The 21,406-nt window shown below is 42.6% G+C and overlaps 1 protein-coding gene across 1 annotated transcript in view; it reads right to left on the bottom strand.

Moving 5' to 3' along the window:
- LOC144380381 (uncharacterized) overlaps positions 1-21,406 on the bottom strand; it is a 60,040-nt gene that overhangs the window by 7,919 nt on the left and 30,715 nt on the right. The window contains exon 3 of the mRNA XM_078064015.1: positions 13,995-14,013. Within this exon, the coding sequence (XP_077920141.1) occupies positions 13,995-14,013 (19 nt within the window). The remainder of the gene's footprint in view (positions 1-13,994; positions 14,014-21,406) is intronic.

The following is a 21,406-nucleotide window of genomic DNA, read 5'->3' as shown; positions in this document are numbered from 1 at the left end:
CTGAGCTGTACACGGGCACATGCACTGCCTCTTCCATCATATTGATTATTTGTTGTCCCGTTAGAGAAGTGAGGTGACCCCATTCACCACCCTTTTACTCAAGACGGTATTAGTGTTGCTTAATTTTATTGTAGTTTTTATTTTTCTAGCTTCCTATCTCTGTAAAAGTGAATATACTCTGATTTCAATTTTTAGAAATTGATTACGGTACTTTTAGCAATCAATATTTGGTCAGTATTTTAAGAATGGCATTTGTACTTTTGAAATACTTTGTAAATGCCCCTGGGAAAGATGACATGCCCTGCCAAACCAATGTGGATAATCTACAAAAATCAAAGAAACTTTCCTTAGCCCATCAGAAGTGCCCCAGGAACCTCCTGGAGTGTCAGATCACAAAACTCATTTAGCTGTGGCAGAACAATATGACTTCCAGGAAAATAGGGTGGGCAGTTCCAGAAAAATGAGGATACCAGAGAAGGCTTCTGTGTGTAGCAAAGACGTGAAGGGGTGCAATGCCTCTTCCATCACTAGGTGCCAAGTCTGGGTTTTTTGTTGTTGTTTTGTTGTTTGTTTGGTCCAATGTAGGAGAACTCGGATGAGCCATTATACCTCCGGAGTTCTCCTTAGGATCATTAGAGTAAGAATTTAGCATCAGTGGCCACCCTTGTAAGGTTTATTGCTTATTGTCCTTCTGGAATTTTTGAAAAATCTAATGAAAGGATTTGGAAAAATACGGAATTTATTCTGTAAGGCCAGTGGGAAAAATTATCAGGAAATCAACGACCAGGAAATTGTCCTTGGTAGTGCCTCATGATGGGGAAAAATATTTGGGGAGCCAAAGGCTCTTCGCCACCATGCCCGTTTTCAAAGGTACAACGGTGAGCCTCTTTGCATAAACAGCCTTCCACTGAGGCACTTCCTTTCTATCATGCTCACTGCTGCTGTTTCAAAGTCCCCGTGTTTGTCCATATGGCACACAAAGGTTTTGCGTCTTGCGCTTACGTACTGGTCCCATATGTATCGTTTTATGTGAGAAGTCATATTAAGAAATGGAATCCGTTAGGTCATTTTTGCACTCCTTTGGGTGCTTTGCTCCGTAAGTTCAGAAATCAAATAGCAGCATGAGTAAAACAACATCGAATGCACCATATAGACTGTGAAGACTGGGAGTGTGAAGGTGAGTGACAGATACAAACTCCAAGATGCAGTGAGGAAAAATGGATGTTGAGGCCTAGACAAAAGGGAAGTGAGTGCCTCTGATCACTTCTGAAGGCAACTGAGGACAAAGGGCATCTGCTGAGCATTCATTCTCTAATAGTGTGGTTAATGGTAAAGACTGATTGAGAGAAGTGGATTTGTTGCTTAAGTAACAAATTATAAGCCACCACCCTGGGAAAATAGTACTAATAAGTCGAACATGCCCTAATGAAACTTTTTTATTAAGGATTTTATTTATTTATTTGATGGAGAGCGAGAGTGCGAGAGTGAGGACAAGTAGGCAGAGCGGCAGGCAGAGGGAGAGGAGAAGCAGGCTCCCCACTGAGCAGAGAGCCTGATGAGGGGCTCAATCCCAGGACCCTGGGATCATGACTTGAGCCAAAGGCAGCCGCTTAAACAACGCAGCCCCCGCGTGCCCACCCCCAATCAAACTTATTCAACATTACTTTTGCTATGGAATTCTTGGAAAAACAGAAGAGAAAACCCAAAGTCAGTACAGACATCGCTAAATCAAGAAGTTCAGGAAATAATTCCTATTTCAGGCTCCCTAGGAACTGTAGCTAACACTTTAAGTAGCCCAGATTTATCTGACTCTATACTTCCCAAGCCTGTAATCTTTTCTTGTGGAAATCACAAATCTTCAGGACTTGCAGATCGGCTTCATGAGGATGATGGAGGCTTCTAGTCAAGGCAACTCAAGCCTCAGTCAGCTGGGAGTTAGCCAATCAGGGATGTGGAGCCGCTGACTCACGGCATTGGGCCCAGTGTGAGGTCAGGTGTCTCAGGCTGAACCAGTAAGAGTCTTACTGGGTACTCAGCCTCTGCGATTGAGGGGGAATCTGGTATGATACTTGACCTGCCGTTTGTTTCTTTGTTTGACTAGCTGCATGCTTTTAACCGTGAGGAGAAGGATCTGAATCCGGGCCTGTGCGTGGACGTATCTCTCACCACTTCCATCAGGTCAGAGGAGAACTGTTCAAATTAATAGTGGTAAAAAGATTTCCCTTGATGTCGACCATGTATTTTAACTCAGGCTATTTGAATGTACAGTTGTTTTTTTTTTTTTTTTTTTTTTGATGTTGTTGTTGTTTTTTACCGCTTGCTACATGGGCCTGAGCAAGTAAGACCCATCGCAGTACATACTCGGCTTTGCATGAAGTGGTGCTTGAATGACTACAAACTTTGAGAAAACTGGACTGTTTCCTACTGGGAAAAGGAGGTGCCAAGGAAAATTCTATTCCTGGTCCTTAGTTCTGAGTGAGGGGAAAAAAAATTTTCCCTGAGAATGTGCATTCACACGAGTGTCCTGGTGTAGCTCTGGGGTTCAGGTTAGCATTACCAGCATGATGCCAACGGTTCCCGGTCACAAACGCAGTCACATGGCAAATGCACTTCTAATCCTTCCCGGAGGAGTAACCTTAATTGAGGTTGTTACAGGATTCTTGCAGATAAAGTCCTCCTATACACGCACACAATCCCAAAACAAGCCACCCTTCTCAAAATCAAACAAGAAACCAAACTGGAAAGTTCCAAAGTATTATTACCAAATGCCAACTTTAAAAAACGGCTAAAACGTTTATATAAATAACTACAAGAGGGACGCCTGGGTGGCTCCGTCGGTTAAGCATCTGCCTTCAGCTCCGGTCATGATCCCAGGATCCTGGGATCGAGTCCCACATCGGGCTCCCTGCTCAGCGGGGAGCCTGCTTCTCCCTCTGCCTGCCGCTCCCCCTGTTTGTGCGCGCTCTCTCTCTCTGACACATAAATAAGTAAAATCTTTAAAAAATAATTACAAGACATGTAAAATATGAGTAGGAAGCGACTAGTTATCAAAAATGTCTTAAATGGTTTTCTAGTCTTGAAAATAGGAACCGCTAGATTAAAAGATCCACACAAGTTTACACAACAAAGGAGACACACCAGATAGAGAGAATGGGTGAACTAGAAGATAGGTGAAAGAAATAAGACAGAACGCCTCATAGAAGGATAAAGACAAAAACAGGATGAGAGTGAGGCAAAGAGACTTAGGGAATGGGGTAAGTAGTTATTAAGTGCATCTCATAGGCATTCCAGAAGCAGAAACTTGGATGAATTTTGGAAGAATAACATTCAAAGACAAATGTCTGGTAATTTCCCCAAATTTAAGGAAGCCATGACATCCCGGATTCAGGGAGCACATGTGGATACATTGGAGTAAAGCTAGGATATAAGCATAGAGAGCAAGATAGCAGACAACAGGGCACGGTGCCTAAAAATGGAATACCGAATAATGTGATAACATACCTCTTTTCACCAAGAAATGGAAGCCAAAAGCTAGTGCTGAGAGAAAACGACTGTCAAACTACGGTTGCCTGGGTAGCCAGAGTATCATTTGATAATGAGGCGATGATAGACATGAAGATGTTCCAACCAGAACTCTCCTCACAGACAGACTCTGCTTCAGCTGCTGAGAGTGCAGTCAGCTGGCAGTCCTCAGCCATTGGCCCTTTTAGGCACTACCTCAGCTGCAGAGAGCCGCCTTGTCCGAGCTCTGGGACTTCCCCTGATGGCCACATCCAATGTCTGATCAACAAGAGTTGATTAGTATAGGTCCCTCTGGTGGTTTCTTAGACAATTTGGGTAAATTGGCGTGTGTGTGTGTGTGTGTGTGTGTGTGTGTGTGTGTGTGGTTTTTTTTTTTTTTTTTCACCCAACAACACTTATATTTGGTCAGCAATTCTAGTGCGTGGGTATGGTTTTTACAACCTAACTAGTGTTAAGAAAACAATTTTAAACTTGGCAAATGCTGCTAAAAACATTAAAAACCTTTTTGGTGTTTTTATCTGTATGACTACTTCTTTGTGTGCTGTGTTTGGAGACTATGGTTTTTGCCATTTCTCCTGAGGGTCTTGGTCAGAACTCGGGGCAGGTGCTCGTCAATTATGTCTCTTGATTTGCACCAGCACTCTGCTGGCCATGCGAGAGTTCCTGCCCAAGCTATGGTGGCTTAGCCCAGGACAACAGTCCATTCTGAGTAGTAGGAGAAATGGCCCCCAAATTGGCCAGTCATTGCTCTGGAACTAGGGGCCTGGGATATGGAGGTCAGACTCTCTCAGTAAGCCGAAGTTGAAAAGCCTACAATCTTTGGTGCTTCTGGTGAAGTGTTCCCAGAGCTCCCCTGCTGGGGCATCAGTGAACAAATGTTGTTGGTTGACCTTTCTTCTCACTGCCGTGTTTGTGTAGGACTTCTGAGAGAGGCAACAGGAAGCTTAATACCAACTCTGATTAGTTGATACGATGCCTGGAAAGCCAGAAGAGGGGAAAGGATCTTCAGAGGGACCCATCTGTGGTAGCTGCAGGTTCCAGGCTGTCAGGAGGAAGAGGACTTTGGGGTACACTGGGAATGGGCCCTCTGGGACTGGTCCTTCTCCCTCTCCTCTCCTGTAGTGGCACCTGTTGGGTTAGGCTGAGCAGCTGACAATGATAGTAGTTGCTTGGAAAGGTAAGCAAACTGGTCCTGACAAACTGGCCTGTGTGCCCAGGCCTGTTCTGATTTATTTGTTAGTCGTGGTTTTGCCATCTGTGAAGATCAGCATCTGGTTGCTTGGCAAGAAAAAAGAAAAGGTATGCAAGTGACTGTGACAGAATGGAGGCTCGCTGGGGATTCCTGGCGGCTTGACTTTCTCTCCATTCTACTCTGGACACTACTGGGCACTACTCTGGTCTTGCCCCACCAGGGCAGGCCAGGCATGCACATGAGAGCTCTGCTTGTGAATTTCTGGGATCTCCTGTTATCTCTTGTGGACATACCTGAAGATTCAGAGGGCATTTCACCAGGCATTTCAGCAGTTCCACAGACAACCACGCCAATCTCATATCCTCACCTCTTGCTTTGTGCAGAAAACATGGGGAAATAAGATTCAGCTCTGGTTTATCCCATTCTGCTGGCCCTTCCTTACAGCGTTTACAAACTAGCACCACGAGGAGCTATTATGAGATGTGTAATTACTTATGACCAGTTGAAATCCCCCCCCCCACCTCTTAATTGTAACTCCTTAATAAACTGTCTTTGGGTGGATAAATGAAAAGGGACTGGTCCAATTTATGCCACCCTTTCTTGTGTGCTCCTCCCTACCTGCCAAAAACGGGACCCCCCCCCAAACACAAAGTAATTGAGTAGAAAGGGAAGGTGCTCACATATTGCTACCTCCTGTTACACATTCATTAACTGTTTAAGCCCAGGCATCATTTTCTTCCTCTCTCCCAATGTACTCATGTGTTTCCATCACCACCACCTTACCTTTGCTGTCATTTTAAGAGATGGACACATTGACTCTGGGTCTCCAGAGCATCCTGGTTTCTAGCATGTCCTGATCCAATAGCACTTACTGCTTATCAGAAATAAGGTAATGATGTGCAATATAAAGTATTCCAATAAAAACAAGACTCTCCTAAGATCTGTTACTGTGTTGATGTTGAAAATCAGCAGACAAAATGCACAATGAAATAGAATGTTTGAAAGATTATCTGACCGAGGTCCCAAGAAGTTTAGAGGGCACCGGATTTCCCTCTCTAATTGTCCGATGTGATGTGAAGCTCGAGGGTATGCAATCACAGGGGACACGGCCTGGCATAGAGCCCCACTTCCCTGCATTGCATTTTGTCCAATCAGATATGGAGGTTGCCCGTGACGTCAGGAAATGCAGTGAATATAAATGGGCCAGCGCCCCTCTGCAGCCGCCATTGTCCTTCCTTCCGAGCTGTCGGGAAGGCGAGCTCCACATGGCTGAGCCTGGCTGTGAGACCTCTTCTGGCGAATGCGTGGGCACGGAGGAGCCCACAGAAGTGGACCCGAAGAGCCCGAAGCACGAGCAGCCAAGGCGCCAATGCCGCCGCCGCCGCCGCCGCCGCCGCTGCCCCAACAGTTTCACTATCTACTTCCCCAGGGTTCTGAAGCAGGTTCACGAGGGCCTGAGCCTCTCGCAGAAGACCGTGAGCATCTTGGATTCGTTCGTTAAGGACATCTTCGAGCGCATCGCCGACGAAGCCTCTCGCCTGGCCCGCTCCACCAAGTGCTCCACCATCACCTCCAGGGAGATCCAGACAGCCGTGCGCCTGCTGTTCCCCGGGGAGATTGGCAAGCACGCCGTGTCCGAGGGCAACCAAGCCATCATCAGGTACACCCTCCGCCAATGAGCTGCCTCCGGACCACCTGACCACCTCGCAAACCAAAGGCTCTTTTCAGAGCCACCTCACTTGGCGGGAAAAGACCTGTAGCTTTAAAAAGTGGGACAAACTCTAGAGTTTTTGTTCTTGTTGTGGCATTCTGCGGATATTTAAAGTAGTTTCACTTTGAACCAAACAGGATCGGCACTGCTTTAATGTATATTTGAGTGCAGTTTATTCCTTGGACAACTGTGGACTCTCCTTAACCATGCCACTTTTCTTGGCTTTCCCAAGCAGTCATTTCTGCTAGATATTTCTGTAGGTCAGCCTCAGTGGGGGTTATTTTTGTTATAATGATGTTTACCTTTTTCTCTCTCATTCTCTCATGAGCGTGTGGTGAATTTTTCAGAGGTTCGTTATGGGTGATATGGCAACAGATAACGTGCAGAAGCTGATATAAGAATCCATCTGACTTCTGTTAGGCGGGTTATTGAAGAGACTTTTAAGTATCTGAAGCAACGTCAATCTCCTTTATGCTTTTATAGAAAAAAATATTTTTCATATGCATTTGAAATTGATGTTAATGTCATAGAATGAGTTCCTCTTACAATTTTTAAATGGATTCTGGAATACATTTATGAAAATTTCTGTCGTAATATTGTGTACAGTAAATATTGGCAGATGTTATTGACAAAACAGCTTTGGTGGTTCCTCTTTATTTATTTACTTGTTTTTGTTTTGTTTGTTTCTTTAATCAGGTCTTTTATTTCAATAGCAGAGAAAGCAGTACTGTCATAGTTGTGATAATATCACCCTCGCACTATACAATGTTTTTTAGTTTACGGCATATTTTTACAGGTACTATTTTATCTGGTGTTTACAACAATGCTATCATAACTAGTTTATTACAGAAGCAACTCAGATCCAGAGAGCACAGAGTCCCAAAACTCGTAAGTGCAAGATCGGTTCTTGAACGCAGGAGATCCACACGCTCCACCAAGGTCCATAAGAAAATGTGGAGAAAAGACATACAGTTGAAATAATTTTCCTGGTGCTTAAGAAAACTGTATTCGGTTACTTCTTACCACCTCTCATTTAAATTCGTCATCTTCTTTATCTTGTCCCCCCACCCCCACCATTCTTACTACCTAAAGATTGAAAATATGGCTCATTCATTCACTCAACAGAATTCTTGGTATCTACTCTATCTGGAATAGACACTGCAAATATGTCTATGAGTAAAAAAAACAAACGACCATGCCTGACTTCAGGTTGCATTTGCTTAGAGTCTGCTAAGGTTCCTGTTTATTTCTAAGAGTGTAGAGTTTCCCAAGATAAAGCTTATGTTAATGTCATAAGCCACCTTCTGATTGGGGAAGGTCGGCCTAAACGACATATTTACTCATGTACATATTTACTCATGTGCAGTGCAATCAGATCAACTAAAACTATTTAGGTTCTCTTTTTTTTTTAGCGTTTAAATCTTTTTAAAATTTAATTTCCAAATATTCGCAAATACTTTTTGACTGTAATGCTGATAAAAAGATTTCTTGTCACTTTCGGGCTCTAATAAGAATGATAGTAGCATTTCATCAGCAAAGGTGGTATTAAGATTTTGTTTGAGATCTATGTGCTCAGAATAACAATTTTGGTTTTCTGAGCCATTTCAGGTCACTTACTCGATAGGAAACATGCCCTTTCAGTAGCTTTAGCAGCCATTGCAAACACTCTTTTCTCTTGGTTTATTTAAGTAAATTATCGCTGTTCCAATATTAAAATTTCCTTAAATTTGTGGAAGGGAAGCCCTTCATTGGAGGCACTTCGAAGAAGTATGTAGCCCGGAGATACGTATTGTGTGGTTTGTTTGCTGATGTCGTTTAGGCCTACCTTCCCCAATCAGAAGTGATCTGAAAGCTCTAAGTTCATCTGAGCTCTTTCTTTACTCCCAATTTTATCAGCATTCACATCTATTTCTTAACCTCATTGAAATGCAAGCCCGACACTAATCACCCTACTTCATTCTCCAACTCATTCCTCTTTCTTCAAAAGGAGTTGTTGTCACAATCCCTGAGTGAGTGATTTTGCATTTTCTCACAAGACGGGCTCCAAGATGCCCTAAGATTAAGAATGTCAGTGTGCTGCCTGGAGCTTTCTGCTCTACCTACCTTTAGAAGGTGCTCAAACAGGTTCGCCCTGATTAACAGTATCTATTCTGAGGGTATGACCATCATGCGCCCCGCTGTTAGTGATCGTCTCCATCATCCAGTGAACTGCTTTTGAGGGCACTCAGTCAGCAGATCCAATTTTTGCTTTTACCTGGAATGTGAACTTCCTGAGAAGAGAGACCTTGTCTCATTTGCTGTCATATATCAGGACTGAGTACCATGTATGGCGCTCGGTAGGGACTCAGTATTTGCTGAATAAATATGGGAAGACGGAGGAGAGCAGATGGTCTAGAGTCCCAGAAGAGGCGGTGATGGCTTGGGAAAGAAAAGGCAAACCGCAGTGGGTTGAGGAGTGAGTGGTGGATGAGGAATGGAGATAGAAATAGGGTACTCTTTCAAAGAAGAGGGATACCGGTCAGTAAGTAGGAAGAGAGTGTTAATGGTATCACAGAAGAGGGTTTTTTTTTTTAGGATTGGGAGATAGGACAATGTCTAGAGGTAGTCAGAGGTAGTCAGTAACAGTGGCTGAATCTCAGTTAATGGTATTGCTGTTACATTACTATCATCATCACCATACCTCTAGCATAAGATTTTCCATAAAGTATCCCCCTTTCGTCAGAACCCCAGTGGACCAGTTCTCTATTCCTCCCCTCGGGCTGTGAGTTCTCCATCAAGATAGCATTCTACCGAGCTCTGTCATATACAGGCCGTGTGGCATTAGGCTGCTTGCTTCATTTCCTTTTCTCTTAACTGGAATGACCCACACCTATTTTAACAGGATAAAGAAAGCTAGCTTGGGCCGTCTCTCCAATCCCACTCCTGGCAGTCCTTTAAGAAGGCCCAGCTTCCATGGGGCCCTGTGTTTTGATTTTTACTGCAGAGAGGTGCTGGGCCCTGTCAATTCTCCATGTGTCCTGGGCAATTAAATGCTGCTTCTTAATCAAACTCTGACTGTAGATTTATTTGTTCCAGGCATTGGCAATACAAAGCACCACCAATGGGTAACATTTCACGAGGACTTACTAGGTGTCAGGTGTCAGGAGCTTTATATGCATGTATTTTTAATCTAAGAAACACATAATGCCTAATATATACTAGAAATATTTCTAAGCACTTCAAATGTGGTAACTCATTTAACCCTCCTAAGAGTCCCATGTTCCAGACGGGGAGACCAAGGCACAGAAAGATGAAGTAAGTTGCTCAATGTCAATGAGCTAGTAAGCAGAAGAGCTAGGACTGGAAACCAGACCACCTGGCGCTAGGTTTTGGGCCCTCACACCACTACAGTGTAAAGCTCCTGGCTTAAGCTTGACAACAGTCCAGTGAAGCTGGTACTGTTATTCAACTCCATTTTCCCCTGAGGCTCAGAGAAATTAGGTTACTTTCCTAAAGTCACACAGCTGATAAGTGGTAGACCAGGTTTGAATGAGGTTTGTCTGACTCGGAAGCTTATAACCATTTGGATGGCATGTAAATTCCTTCCTCTAACAATTTCATCCTTTTGGCTATATGTGCATTTCACCAATACAATTGTTTATTGAATATAGCTATTTTAAGGAACGTATTTTCAAGATTTTTGAAAACATTTTCCTAAGCCATAATATCTGCAACGTCACAGGATAACATGGTGTTCGTATATTTAAATTCACACTAACTAAACTGCTTAACTGTAAGAAAAAAAATCTGTGTACCACTTAAAACCATCTCGTGTGCCTGCAGAGGCATGTATACCACACTTGGGGATGTATTACATTCTATCACACTTCTAACCCACGGCCCACCCTTCATCCCCAAAGTTCTGTTCAAACCACTTTTCCTAAAAACCACAGGGGATGTTGGTTTCCTTCCTGGACTCAGAGAGACGTACATTGAGTGGACTTCCTAGGCTGCTCACAACCCACTGGTCAGAACATTACTTGCATTCCACTGATGTTTGGTGGTGGGGGGCGTGGACGGGTAGTTCCAAGGAATCATTCATCGGACACAGCGGAGCTAACGAAAACACTGATCAATACTTTTAGAACATTTTAGTTTTGTGGCAAAACACGGCTGTCTTAGGAAGGAGAAGAGTGGCAGAGTGGGCTCTCTATTAAAACATGTGCTGAAGAACAGGAGGTGCCAACTGGTTAAGGGCCTGCCGGAGTTGGCAGGATAGCCTTGGACGGTGCTCGAAAGACATGTCAGAGATCTCAACCCACCACAGTTGTCAGTAAAACACGTGTGGCAAGGAGTGCAAAAGCAAGCCATGTACACCTCGTCTGCCAAGGCTAAAACCTCAGAGGAGAAGGGAGTGTGGGAGGGTGCTTAGCAGCCAACAAAGCCCTCCTTATAACCACTTCACAGGTACCTGGTTGAAGGAAATTAACCAGACTGTGGAGAGGAAGGCTTAAGGTTTCGCGTCTTACATTTCATCTTTAGCCCATGGTGTAAGACGGTGATCCCATTCCATTCTTTTGCATGCGGCTGTCCAGGTTTCCCAATACCACTGAAGAGACTGTTCTTTCCCCCGTTGTATATTCTTGGCTCTTTTTGTAAATTAATTGACCGTATATGTCTGGATTTCTTTCTGAGCTCTCTATAGTCTCATCTGTGGATCTCGGCATCTGTTTTTATGCCGATACCATACTGTTTTGATTGTTATAGCTTTGTAAAAGTGTTTGAAATCCAGGAGTGTAAGGCCTCCGCCTTTGTTCTTCTTTCTCAAGACTGCGCTGACTATTTTGGGCTTTGTGTTTGTTTGATTGATTGATTGTTCGTGGTTCCATACAAAGTTTAGGATTGTTTGTTCTATTCTTGTGAAAACTGCCATTGAATTTCGGTAGAGATTGCACTGCATCTCCAGATTGCTTTGGGTGGGATAGACATTTAACGATACCAACTCTTCCCATCCCTGAGGATGGAATATCTTTCCATTTATTTGTGTCTTCTTCAATTTTTTTCTTCATCGTCTTATAGTTTTCAGTGCACAGGTCTTTTGCCTCCTTGGTTAAATTTAATCCCAGTTATTTTCTTCCTTATGATATGATTGTAAATGGATTGGTTTCTTGATTTCTCTTTCTTATAGGTCATTTGCAGTGTGCAGAAATGCGACAGATTTTTGCAGTTTGATTTTCCTGCAACTTTACTGAATCCATTTATTAGTTCTAACAGTGTTTTGGTGGAGTCTCTCAGGTTTTCTATATGTGATATTAAGTCGTCTCCAAATAGTGACAGTTCTACTTCTTCCCTTACAATTTGGATGCCTTTTCATTTCTTTACTTGTCTAAATGCTCTGGCTAGAACTTTCAATATTTTGTAGAATAAAAGTGGCAAAAGTGGGCGTTCTTATCTTGTTTCTGATCTCAGAGAAATTGCTTTCAGCTTTTCACCATTGAGTATGACGTTGGCTGTGGGCTTGTCACACATGGCCTTTACTATGTTGAGGTGTGTCCCCTCCATCCCCACTTCCTCAGAGGTTTTTTTTTTTTTTTTTAAATCAGAAACGGGTATTAAGTTTTATCAAATACTCTTTTCTGCATCTACTAAGACGATTATATGATTTTATCCTTTGGTTAATGCAGTGTATCACAATTATTGATTTGCCTATGTTGCACCATCCTTGCATCACAGAGATAAATTCCACTTGATCATGGTGAATGATTTTTTTTTTAATGTGCTCTTGGATTCAGTTTGCTAATGGTTTTTCTTTCATTGAGGATATCTGTATCTATATTCATCAGGGACATTAGTCTGTCATTTTCTTTTCTTATGGTGTTCTGATCCGGTTTTGGGGTCAGAGTAATGCTGGCCTTGTAAAATGAGTTTGGGAGTATTCCTTCCTCTCCAGTTTTTGGGAAGAATTTGTGAAGTGTTGGTGCTGGTTCTTTAAATGTTTAGGTAGAAGTCACCAGGGAAACATCTGTTCCTGGGATTTTCTGCTTTGGCAGGTTTTGAGTAATGATTCAATCTCTGTACTTGATATTGGCCTCTCAGATTCTCAGTTTCTTCATGATTCAGTCTTGGTGGGTTGTGTGTTTTACGAATTTATCCATTTCTTTTAGGTGATCCATTTGTTCGCATATAACCATTTGTAGTAATCTCTCATGATCCTTTGTATTTCCGTGGTGTCAGTTGTAATGTCTCCTCTTTGATTACTGATTTTACTCATTTGAGTCCTCTCTCTGTTTTTCAGAGTTAGCTTAGCTAAAGTTTCACCAATTTTATTTCTCTTTTCAAATAACCAGCTCTTAGTTTCACTAATCTTGTCCATCCTTTTCTCTGGTCTCTGGTACATTTATTTACACTCGGATCCTTGTTACTTTCTCCCATCTCCTGACTTTGTGTTTAGTTTGTTTTTTTTTTTCTAGCTCCTTGAGGTGAAAAGTTAGGTTGAGGTCATTCTTGTTTCTTAATGTAGGTGTTTGTCACTGTAAATGTCCCTCTTAGAATGGCTTTAGCAGCAACCTATATGTTTTGATATGCTGTCATTCCATTTGCACTTGCTTCTGGATTTCCCCTTTTGATTTCTTTTTGACCCAACTGTTATCCAGAAGCATGTTGTTTAATTTCCACGTACTGGTGAATTTTTTACCTTTTTGCCTGTTAGTGATATCTCATTTCATACGCTTGTAGTTGGAAAAGATAGTACGATTTTAATGTTCTTACATTTGCTAAGGCTTGTTTTGCTATCTACCTTGGTGAACGCTCTCTGTGAACTTGAGAAGAATGTGTATTCTGCTGCTTTTGGATGACATGTTCTATATATGTCTGTTAAGTCCATTTTTCCTACAGTATGGCTCAAGTCCAATGTTTCCTTGTTGATGTTCTGCCTGGACGGCCCATCCAATATTGAAAGTGGGCTATTGGAAGCGCCTGGGTGGCTTAGTCGGTTATGTGTCTGTCTTAGCTCAGGTCATGATCCCAGGGTCCTGGGATCGAGCTCCACGTTGGGCTCCCGACTCAGTGAGGAGCCTGCTTCTCCCTCTCCCTCTACCTGCCACTGTCCGTGCTTGTGCTCACTCTCTCTGTCAAATAAATAAATAAAACCTTAAGAAATTGGGGTATTGGAGTCTCCTTGTATTATCGTATTATTGTCTATTTCTCCTTTCAGATTTTTAAGGATTTGCTTAATATATTTAGGTGCTCCAATGTTGAGTGCATATTTATGATTGTTATATCTTCCTGAGGAATTGACCCCCTCGTCATTCCCTAATGACCATCTCTGTCTCCTCTTACCAGTTTGGCTTAACGTCTATTTTGTCCGACATTAGTATAGCTAACCCTGCTCTCTTTGGTTTCCACCTGCATGGAATATCTTTTGTCATCCTTCACTTTGTATCTTCCTGTGTCCTTAAGAGCTGAGGTGAGCCTCTTCTAACCAAATGCTGGTTAGATCTTGCTTTTTGATCACTAAGCCACTGTAGGCCTTTTGATTGGAGAATTCACTCCATTAAGGGAGTAATTATTGATAGGACTTATTAATGCCACCTTATTATTTGTTTCTTGGCTGTTTTGTAATTCTACTTTCCACTACTTCCTTTCTTGTTGCCTGCCTTTCTAAATTTAGTATTTTCCGCACTGATGTGCTTTGCATCCTTTCTCTTTACCTTTTGTGTATCTGTGGTAGATCCTTGCTTTGTGGCTCCTGTGAGGTTTACATACAATATCATGTAGGTATAACAGTCTATTTTACACTGACAACAGCTTACCTTTGGTCACAGCCCAAACTCCATCCTGTTATTGCCTACCCTTTTACTTTTCTTACATCATTGTTTACATTGTGTGTGTTTATGTGAGTGTGAGTGTGTGTGTGTGTGTGTGTGTATCCATTAACAAATTGTTGAAACTATGGCAAATTTCAATACCTTTATCTTTTATCCTTTCTTTTCAGGTTACCCGGTCAGCACATCTCCACATTATACAGTATTAGGGTATTCTGAATCTGACTAAATGCTTACCTTTACCAGTGTGTTGTATATTTTCATATATTTTGGTGTTACCAATCAGTGTCCTTTTGTTTCAGCTTGAAAAACTCCTTCTGACATTTCTTGTGATCCAGGTTTAGACATGACAAGTTCCCTCGGCTCTTATTTATTAGAGAAAGTCTTTATTTCACCTTCAATTATGAAGGACGGCATTGCTGGGTAAAGTATGTTTGGTTGGCAGTTTCTTTTAACTGTTTGAATATATCAGTCATCCCACTCCAACTAGAACCTGGAGGTGCTATCTGTAGGTGGGCATGGAGTTGCAGGCCAGTGACAGGAGCCTGAGCATGATTCCTATCCATAAGCAGCTGTTGGCAGGGGCCTGGCTGTCAGAGTGTTCACCCATCACCGCACAGTCCCCTCTGTGTGCGTACCTGCCGTAGCAGATGCCAATGACAGGCATCAGGCCACGGCATGCAGGTGCATAGATAGCTAGAGGGGCTAGCCCCGAGTGCACGCAAGCTGGTGGGTCTGCCAAGGGTACCTAAGATGGTGTCTTGCTCTTGCACGGCTGCTAGAAAAATGAATTGTCTGTAAGCTTAACTCCTGGATTCTGGTTGAGGTGGGAAAGGATCCAGGTGGCTACTGTTCTAGACTTGTGCAGCTGCAGAGAGTTTGGATGGTTACTCATGTGGGTCTGGGCTCTGCCAGGGCAGGGTCTGTGTAGGGGTGTCGTTTGGAGAGAGGTCCGGGGCAAGGGGGCGCAAGTACTGACATATGGCTGGCTTTAGGACCCTTCAATATCACTGGGACGGTTGTCAGCATCTGTGCACCCAGCCAGTGACTCCATCAGTGGTGGAAACTGCTGAGTTTGTCCGCACAAAATTCTCCATAAACTGCAGTCAGTCCGGCTGTGTATGTGCTAATAATAGCCTCAGCTTTTATTCCTTGTAGCTAGCCAACTCTCTCTGCTGCCATGGGTGTGGTAAAACTGAAGGTAGACCTTCATGCAGTGCCAGGACTGTCTAGAGAAGCTGGTCACTCACTCCACTTTTCCTTCCCTGGTGAGAGGAATTCTTACTAGCTGGGCCATTTCTTCTTGGCCCAGAACAATGCTAGCTTGGGGGATGGAATGATGCAGGGAAAAGGAAGTTGACTTCCTCGACTTCTTGTGCAATTGTGCTCTGCTTGTTTGTTCGCTTGACACTACGGCTAGAGCCGCCTCAATGGAATGGAGAGGTATCCCAGCTGGGTTTTGTTCACGAGCCACCATCTAATCATTGATGCTGTCAAGGAATGGGGAAGCTGAGATCCCCATATCTCCATTTGTCTCCAATGTCTGAGATTACCCCATGTGAGAAAGAACACTGAGTTCCTAAAAGGGAAAGAATATTCATTATGCCAGTCCAATTATTATAATCAGCACAATAATTACGCACATGATTTTTCCTTAACCAAAATTCCCAGGGGTGTGTGACAATATACCCGGGTTAGCCTCGAAGCCACCCAAAGTGGTATGGACCCTGTCTAACTCCATTTCCCATGGGTTAACATTTTTCACCATTGCCTCTGTAGGAATATCATGTAAGAAGAGGTAGGTACATAAGTGACACCTTTCAGGGTTTCAGAAGATTAAATCCCTATTTAATGCCCTGCACACCTTACCCCATCTCAATTCTGGTTACCTTAAGACTTTAACTCAGAAGTAAAGACATTTAAGAAAAAATGATAACTCAGAGTATTTACACCAACTGGCACCAAACGAACGGCAATTGTAAAGAATGTAATTGAGGACGGTAGAAAAAGATGTGGGATGTAAGAAGGAATGATAATAGAATGAATTGGCAAATAGAGGTAAATGATACAGTGATGGCATCAAATAATTATGCTGATTATGGCAACTTAAAGAAAAAAGTTAACAAGATAGAACTAAATACAGGATTATGAATCCCTTGGATAATGGGTTGTGTCCAAGGAGAGCTCCTCATACCACTACAGGAAGCACTCCGCCATCACCTCCAGAGAGATCCAGACAGCCATGCACCCGCTGCTGCCCAGGAAGACTGGCAAGCATGCCGTGTCTGAGGCCACCGAGGCCGTCATTAGGTACACCAGAGGCCAATGAGCTCCCCCAGGAGCGCCTGACCACATCGCAAACCAAAGGCTCTTTCCTAAGCCACCTCACTTGGTGGAAAAAGACCTGTGGCCCTCCAAAGTGCAATCTACTCTAGTGTTGGACTTGTGCCGTTCTGCCGAGTTTTAAAAATTCTTATTGTGAAAGAAATGTTAAAAACATTATCAGCTCAACTTTATATATGTCTTTAGTGCAGTTTGTTATGATTTTTCTTAACCATACTGCATTTCTTCACTTTTCTAAATGGTCATTTCTAGTAGGTATTCCCCTAGGTCAGCCTCTTCAGAGATCTTTACGGTCAAAATTATTTCCACAATGATTTTATTTACTTCACGCATTCTCATTCTCCCACATGTGTATAGTAGTATCATCGAGAGAGTTTTTTTCAAAATGTGTGGTATAGCAATAATTAAAGTGCAGTAGCAGCCATAACAATCACACTTACCCCATTCACACTCCTTTAACATATCCCATTATCCGAATTCAAAAAAATGCATAAATGAGGACCCAAACAGCGTGCAGAATACTCAATCAAACCATCTAGAAAAATGCCCTGCTCAAGCTCCTGACCTTGTGAAAGGCCTACTTTGCTTCATTCAAATTTATCTGATACTGTGCCTTGGTAGCCTATCATCCTTCCCTTTTGATACAAAAGGCTTCCTGCACTGCAATTATGCCTGGATGACGGGGTCGTCCAATGAGAGCAGCTGTGCTCCCAGCCTCCGCTAGCAGAAGCCAATAAACAACTGGCAGTGCAGGATCCATGGCCATTGGCCCAAAGGGTGGTGGGGTGACCAGGGCTGAACCAATAACAGCCTTCCTGTGACATGCAGCCTGGAGATTGAAGGGGAAGGTGGTGTGGTTGTCCGTGTGCCTGTGGGTTTCTGTTGAAGCTCTTCCTTTTAACCAGGGTGGTTGAAGTGTAAACATGCAGATGTCACAGTGGGACCTGTCCCTATCGTTTTGCATCAAAATAAAAGGAGGCTGTTTGGCAATTAAGAGAACTAAGGTGAATCCTTCCTCTACCTCAAGTGATTTGATGGGTAGGAGGACTTAGGATAATGGTAATGCACTTTAAAACCCATTGTGTTCTCCTTCTTGGTGCATGGGCTTTTTTTTGTTTCCTTTTCCTAGAGGTACATGCTGAATTTCAAAGTAGCTGGTGATTATCCAAATGCCTTCCATTTAATTGATTTCTACCTTCCTATGTATCTGTGAAGAGAGAACACAGTGGCTGGGGTGGGGTGGGGGAATTCATTCCTTTGAAATTTATTAAGAGTTGCATTCAAACCCACTATTTCGTTATGTTTGCTATGTGTTCCATGTGAACTTTTAAAATAAATTCTAAATAACCTTTGATTTAGGTGTAGAGACCTGTGAAAGGTGTCATTCTGAGCCAAACAGTGAAACAAAAGCTAGGTAAACTACAGCAATCCAACCTTTTCTGGAGTCCATTAGAAGAGAGAAAAAGCCAAAGGCATTTGAGGGGGAAGAAAAAGAGCTTGCTTTATAAAAACCCTAGAAAAGCTACGACAAAATCCAGTGCAAGTAAATCCTTGTGGGTGGTACCTAGAAATTGCCATATATAGCGGGAAGAAAATTTTAGAAGCCTAAGGCTCCTTGCGGAGCCATTTGCCTTTTCAGAGAAAGAACTGTGGGCCATTTAGAAAAAGAAAACTGAATTTCACTAAGTCTCTGAAATTCTATCAAGCTAAATGCTACTGGTTCAAAATGCCCATGTTTGTCAATGTGACATACAGATGTTTTTCAAAGCTACTCATACATATTGGTGTCATACACGTTGTAGTATGTAAAACGTTATTTTTAGAACATGAATCCATTAGAATATGTGTGTGTGTGTGTTCCGTTTGTAATTTCAGAAATCAAATGGGAGGACTGGTAAAACAACATGAAAATGCACCATAATTGGACTGTGGATGGGACACTTGGAGTGGAAGTGTGAGAGATACGCATGAAATCTGGGGAGGCGAAAGGAAAGTGGGGTTTGATGTTGAAGACCAGAGTGGGAATTGAATACATCTGATTATTCCCTTCACTGGTGATTGAGGAAAAAGGTACCTAGTGAGCAATCATGGTGTAATGCTGTGGTTACTGAGATGAAGTAAGGGGATGGCTACTGCTTCACTAACAAAGTATAAGCAACAACATGGGGGAAATAGCAGTAATAGGACAGGCATATACAAATCAAACTTTTTCAATGCTATTCATATTGTGAAATTCTTTGAAAAGCGTAAGCAAGGACCCAAACTCAGTACAGAAATATCTAAATCCAAAAGTTCAAGAAACAACAAGTATTCAGGACCCCTCCCAACTGAGGCTGCTACTCTTAACTCATTCAGATTTATCTGACTTTGTTCTTTTCAGGCATAACCTTTTGTTCTTGAGAGGTCAGAACTTAGTTACTTATAACCCTATGGGTATTGTGGAGCATCCGATTAGTGCAGCCCCACGCTTCTGAATCAGCCTCTGATGGACCTGCAGCCTCTGAGCCACAGCCATTGGCCCTGTACGTGAGGAGGTGTCTCAAGATGAGCCAATACGTGTCTTCCTTGGTTATTCCACCTGGGAGATTGAGAGGGAAGCACCTCCGAGTTTTTTTTAATGAGCTCAACCTGTTTATTCTTAAATTCAACAGCCATAAAGCCACTCTGTCAGATTGCTGTGGAGGTTTGTAAATGCTGCTTTCAATTTCTGTGTTTATGCTGTTGTGGGAAGATAACAGTTTGTGGATCAGCACCAGCCCAGGGGGCACATTTTGAGTAGCAATGTGATGGAAGTGTCTTGCCTGAAGGATGTTGGGTGTGAGCATCTGAGGAGGGGCTCACACCCCGGTCTTCTCACTCCAGGTGCAGAAAGACTTGCTCCCCCTGCAAGCCTGCCACTGCATCCACCTGAAGCCTGTCTTCCCCTGTTAGCCATGGACAGAAGGAGGTCCCTGAGGTGGGCAGCAGTCGTTCAGACACAGCAACGGAGACATCACTCCCCATTCTCCTCATCTCCCCAACTATGGGCCACCGCTATTTCTGTTTTATGTCTCTATGGATTTGCCTGTTCCGGACATTTCATAAGAATGGAATCATACAATATGTAGTGTTTTCTGACTGGCTCCTTTCACGTGCAAAAGGTCTCCAGTTTCGTCCATGTTGCAGCATGTATCAGTACTCCATTTCTGTGGCTGAATAATATTCCATTCATACCACACCTGTTTATCCATTCATCAGTTGCTGGACATTTGGGTTTCCCCCACTTTTTGGATGTTATAAAAAATGCTCCTATAACTATTCTTTTATAAGATTTTATGTGGACATAGATTTTCATTTCTCTTAGGTATATATTTTGGGATGAAATTGCTGGGTTATATGTTATCTCTATGTTTAACGTTTTGAGGAACTGCCAGACTGGTTCACAAAGTGGCTGCATGATTTTACTTTCCCACCAGCAACAAATGACAGTCCCACTTTCTCCTCATCCTCGATAACACTTTGTTATTTTTATATGTGTTTTTGATTGTAGCCATCCTTGTAGGTGTGAAATGGTATCTCGTTGTGGTTTTGATTTGTCTTTCCCCAGTGACTAATGATGTTGAACATCTTTTCATTTGCTTAGTGGACATTTGTGTATCTTCTTTGAAGAGATGTGCATTCAGATTCTTTGCCCTTTTGTTAATTTGGTTATTTGTCACTTTATTACAGAGCTGTAAATGTTCTTCATATATTGTAGAGACAAGGTCCTTTATCAGATATATGCACATGTATTTGTAAATATTTTCTCCCATTCTGTGGGTTTTCACTTTCTTGGTGATGTTTTTTTTTTTTTTTTTTTTAACTTTTTAATGTTATGTTAGTCACCATACAATACATCATTGGTTTTTGATGTGGTGATCCACGATCCATTGTTTTCATATAACACCCAGTGCTCCATGCAGTACGTGCCCTCCTTAATACCCATCACCGGGCTAAGCAATCCTCCCTCCCCCCTCCCCTTTAAAACCCTGTTTGTCTCTCAGAGTCCAGAGTCTCTCATGGTTCATCTCTCCCTCCAATTCCGCCCCCCCCGCCTCATTTTTCCCTTCCTTCTCCTAATGTCCTCCATGCTATTCCTTATGTTCCACAAATAAGTGAAAGCATATGATAATTGTTTTAAATTTTCATGAGGTTCACGTTATCTATTTTTTCTTTTATTGCTTGTGGTATCATATCTAAAATTCTATTGCCAAATCTGAGGTCATGAAGATTTACCTTTATGTTTCCTCCTAATCGTTTTATATTTTAAACTCATAATTCGGTCATTAACACATCTCTAGGTTTTTTTAAAATTTCTTCTTGTTTTCTTTAAATTTTAATTCCAGTGTAGTTAACATGCAGTGCAATATTGGTTTCAGGTGTACAATATAGTGATTCAACAGTTCCATATATTACTCAGTGCTCATCAAGATAGGTGTACTCTTAATCTCCTTCACCTATTTCACCAATCCCCCCACCCACCTCCCCTCTGGTAACCTTCACTTTGTCTTCTACAGTTAAGCATCTGTTTCTTGGTTTGTCTCTGTCTCTCTCGCACTTTTCTCCCCTCTGCTCATTTGTTTTGATTCTTAAAATCCACATATGAGCGCCGGGTGCCCGGGTGGCTCTGTGGGTTAAGCGACTGCCTTCGGCTCAGGTCATGATCCTGGAGTCCCTGGATCGAGTCCCGCATCGGGCTCCCAGCTCAGTGAGGAGCCTGCTTCTCCCTCTAGCCCTCCCCCCTCTCATGTACTCTCTCTCTCTCATTCTCGCTCTCTCTAATAAATAAACAAATCTTTAAAAAAATCCACATATGAG

Source organism: Halichoerus grypus, chromosome X (genome assembly GCF_964656455.1).
Source record: "Halichoerus grypus chromosome X, mHalGry1.hap1.1, whole genome shotgun sequence".
NCBI lineage: Eukaryota > Metazoa > Chordata > Mammalia > Carnivora > Phocidae > Halichoerus > Halichoerus grypus.
The sequence above is the reverse complement of the archived record's forward strand: the minus strand, read 5'-3'. Positions and strand labels throughout refer to the sequence as shown.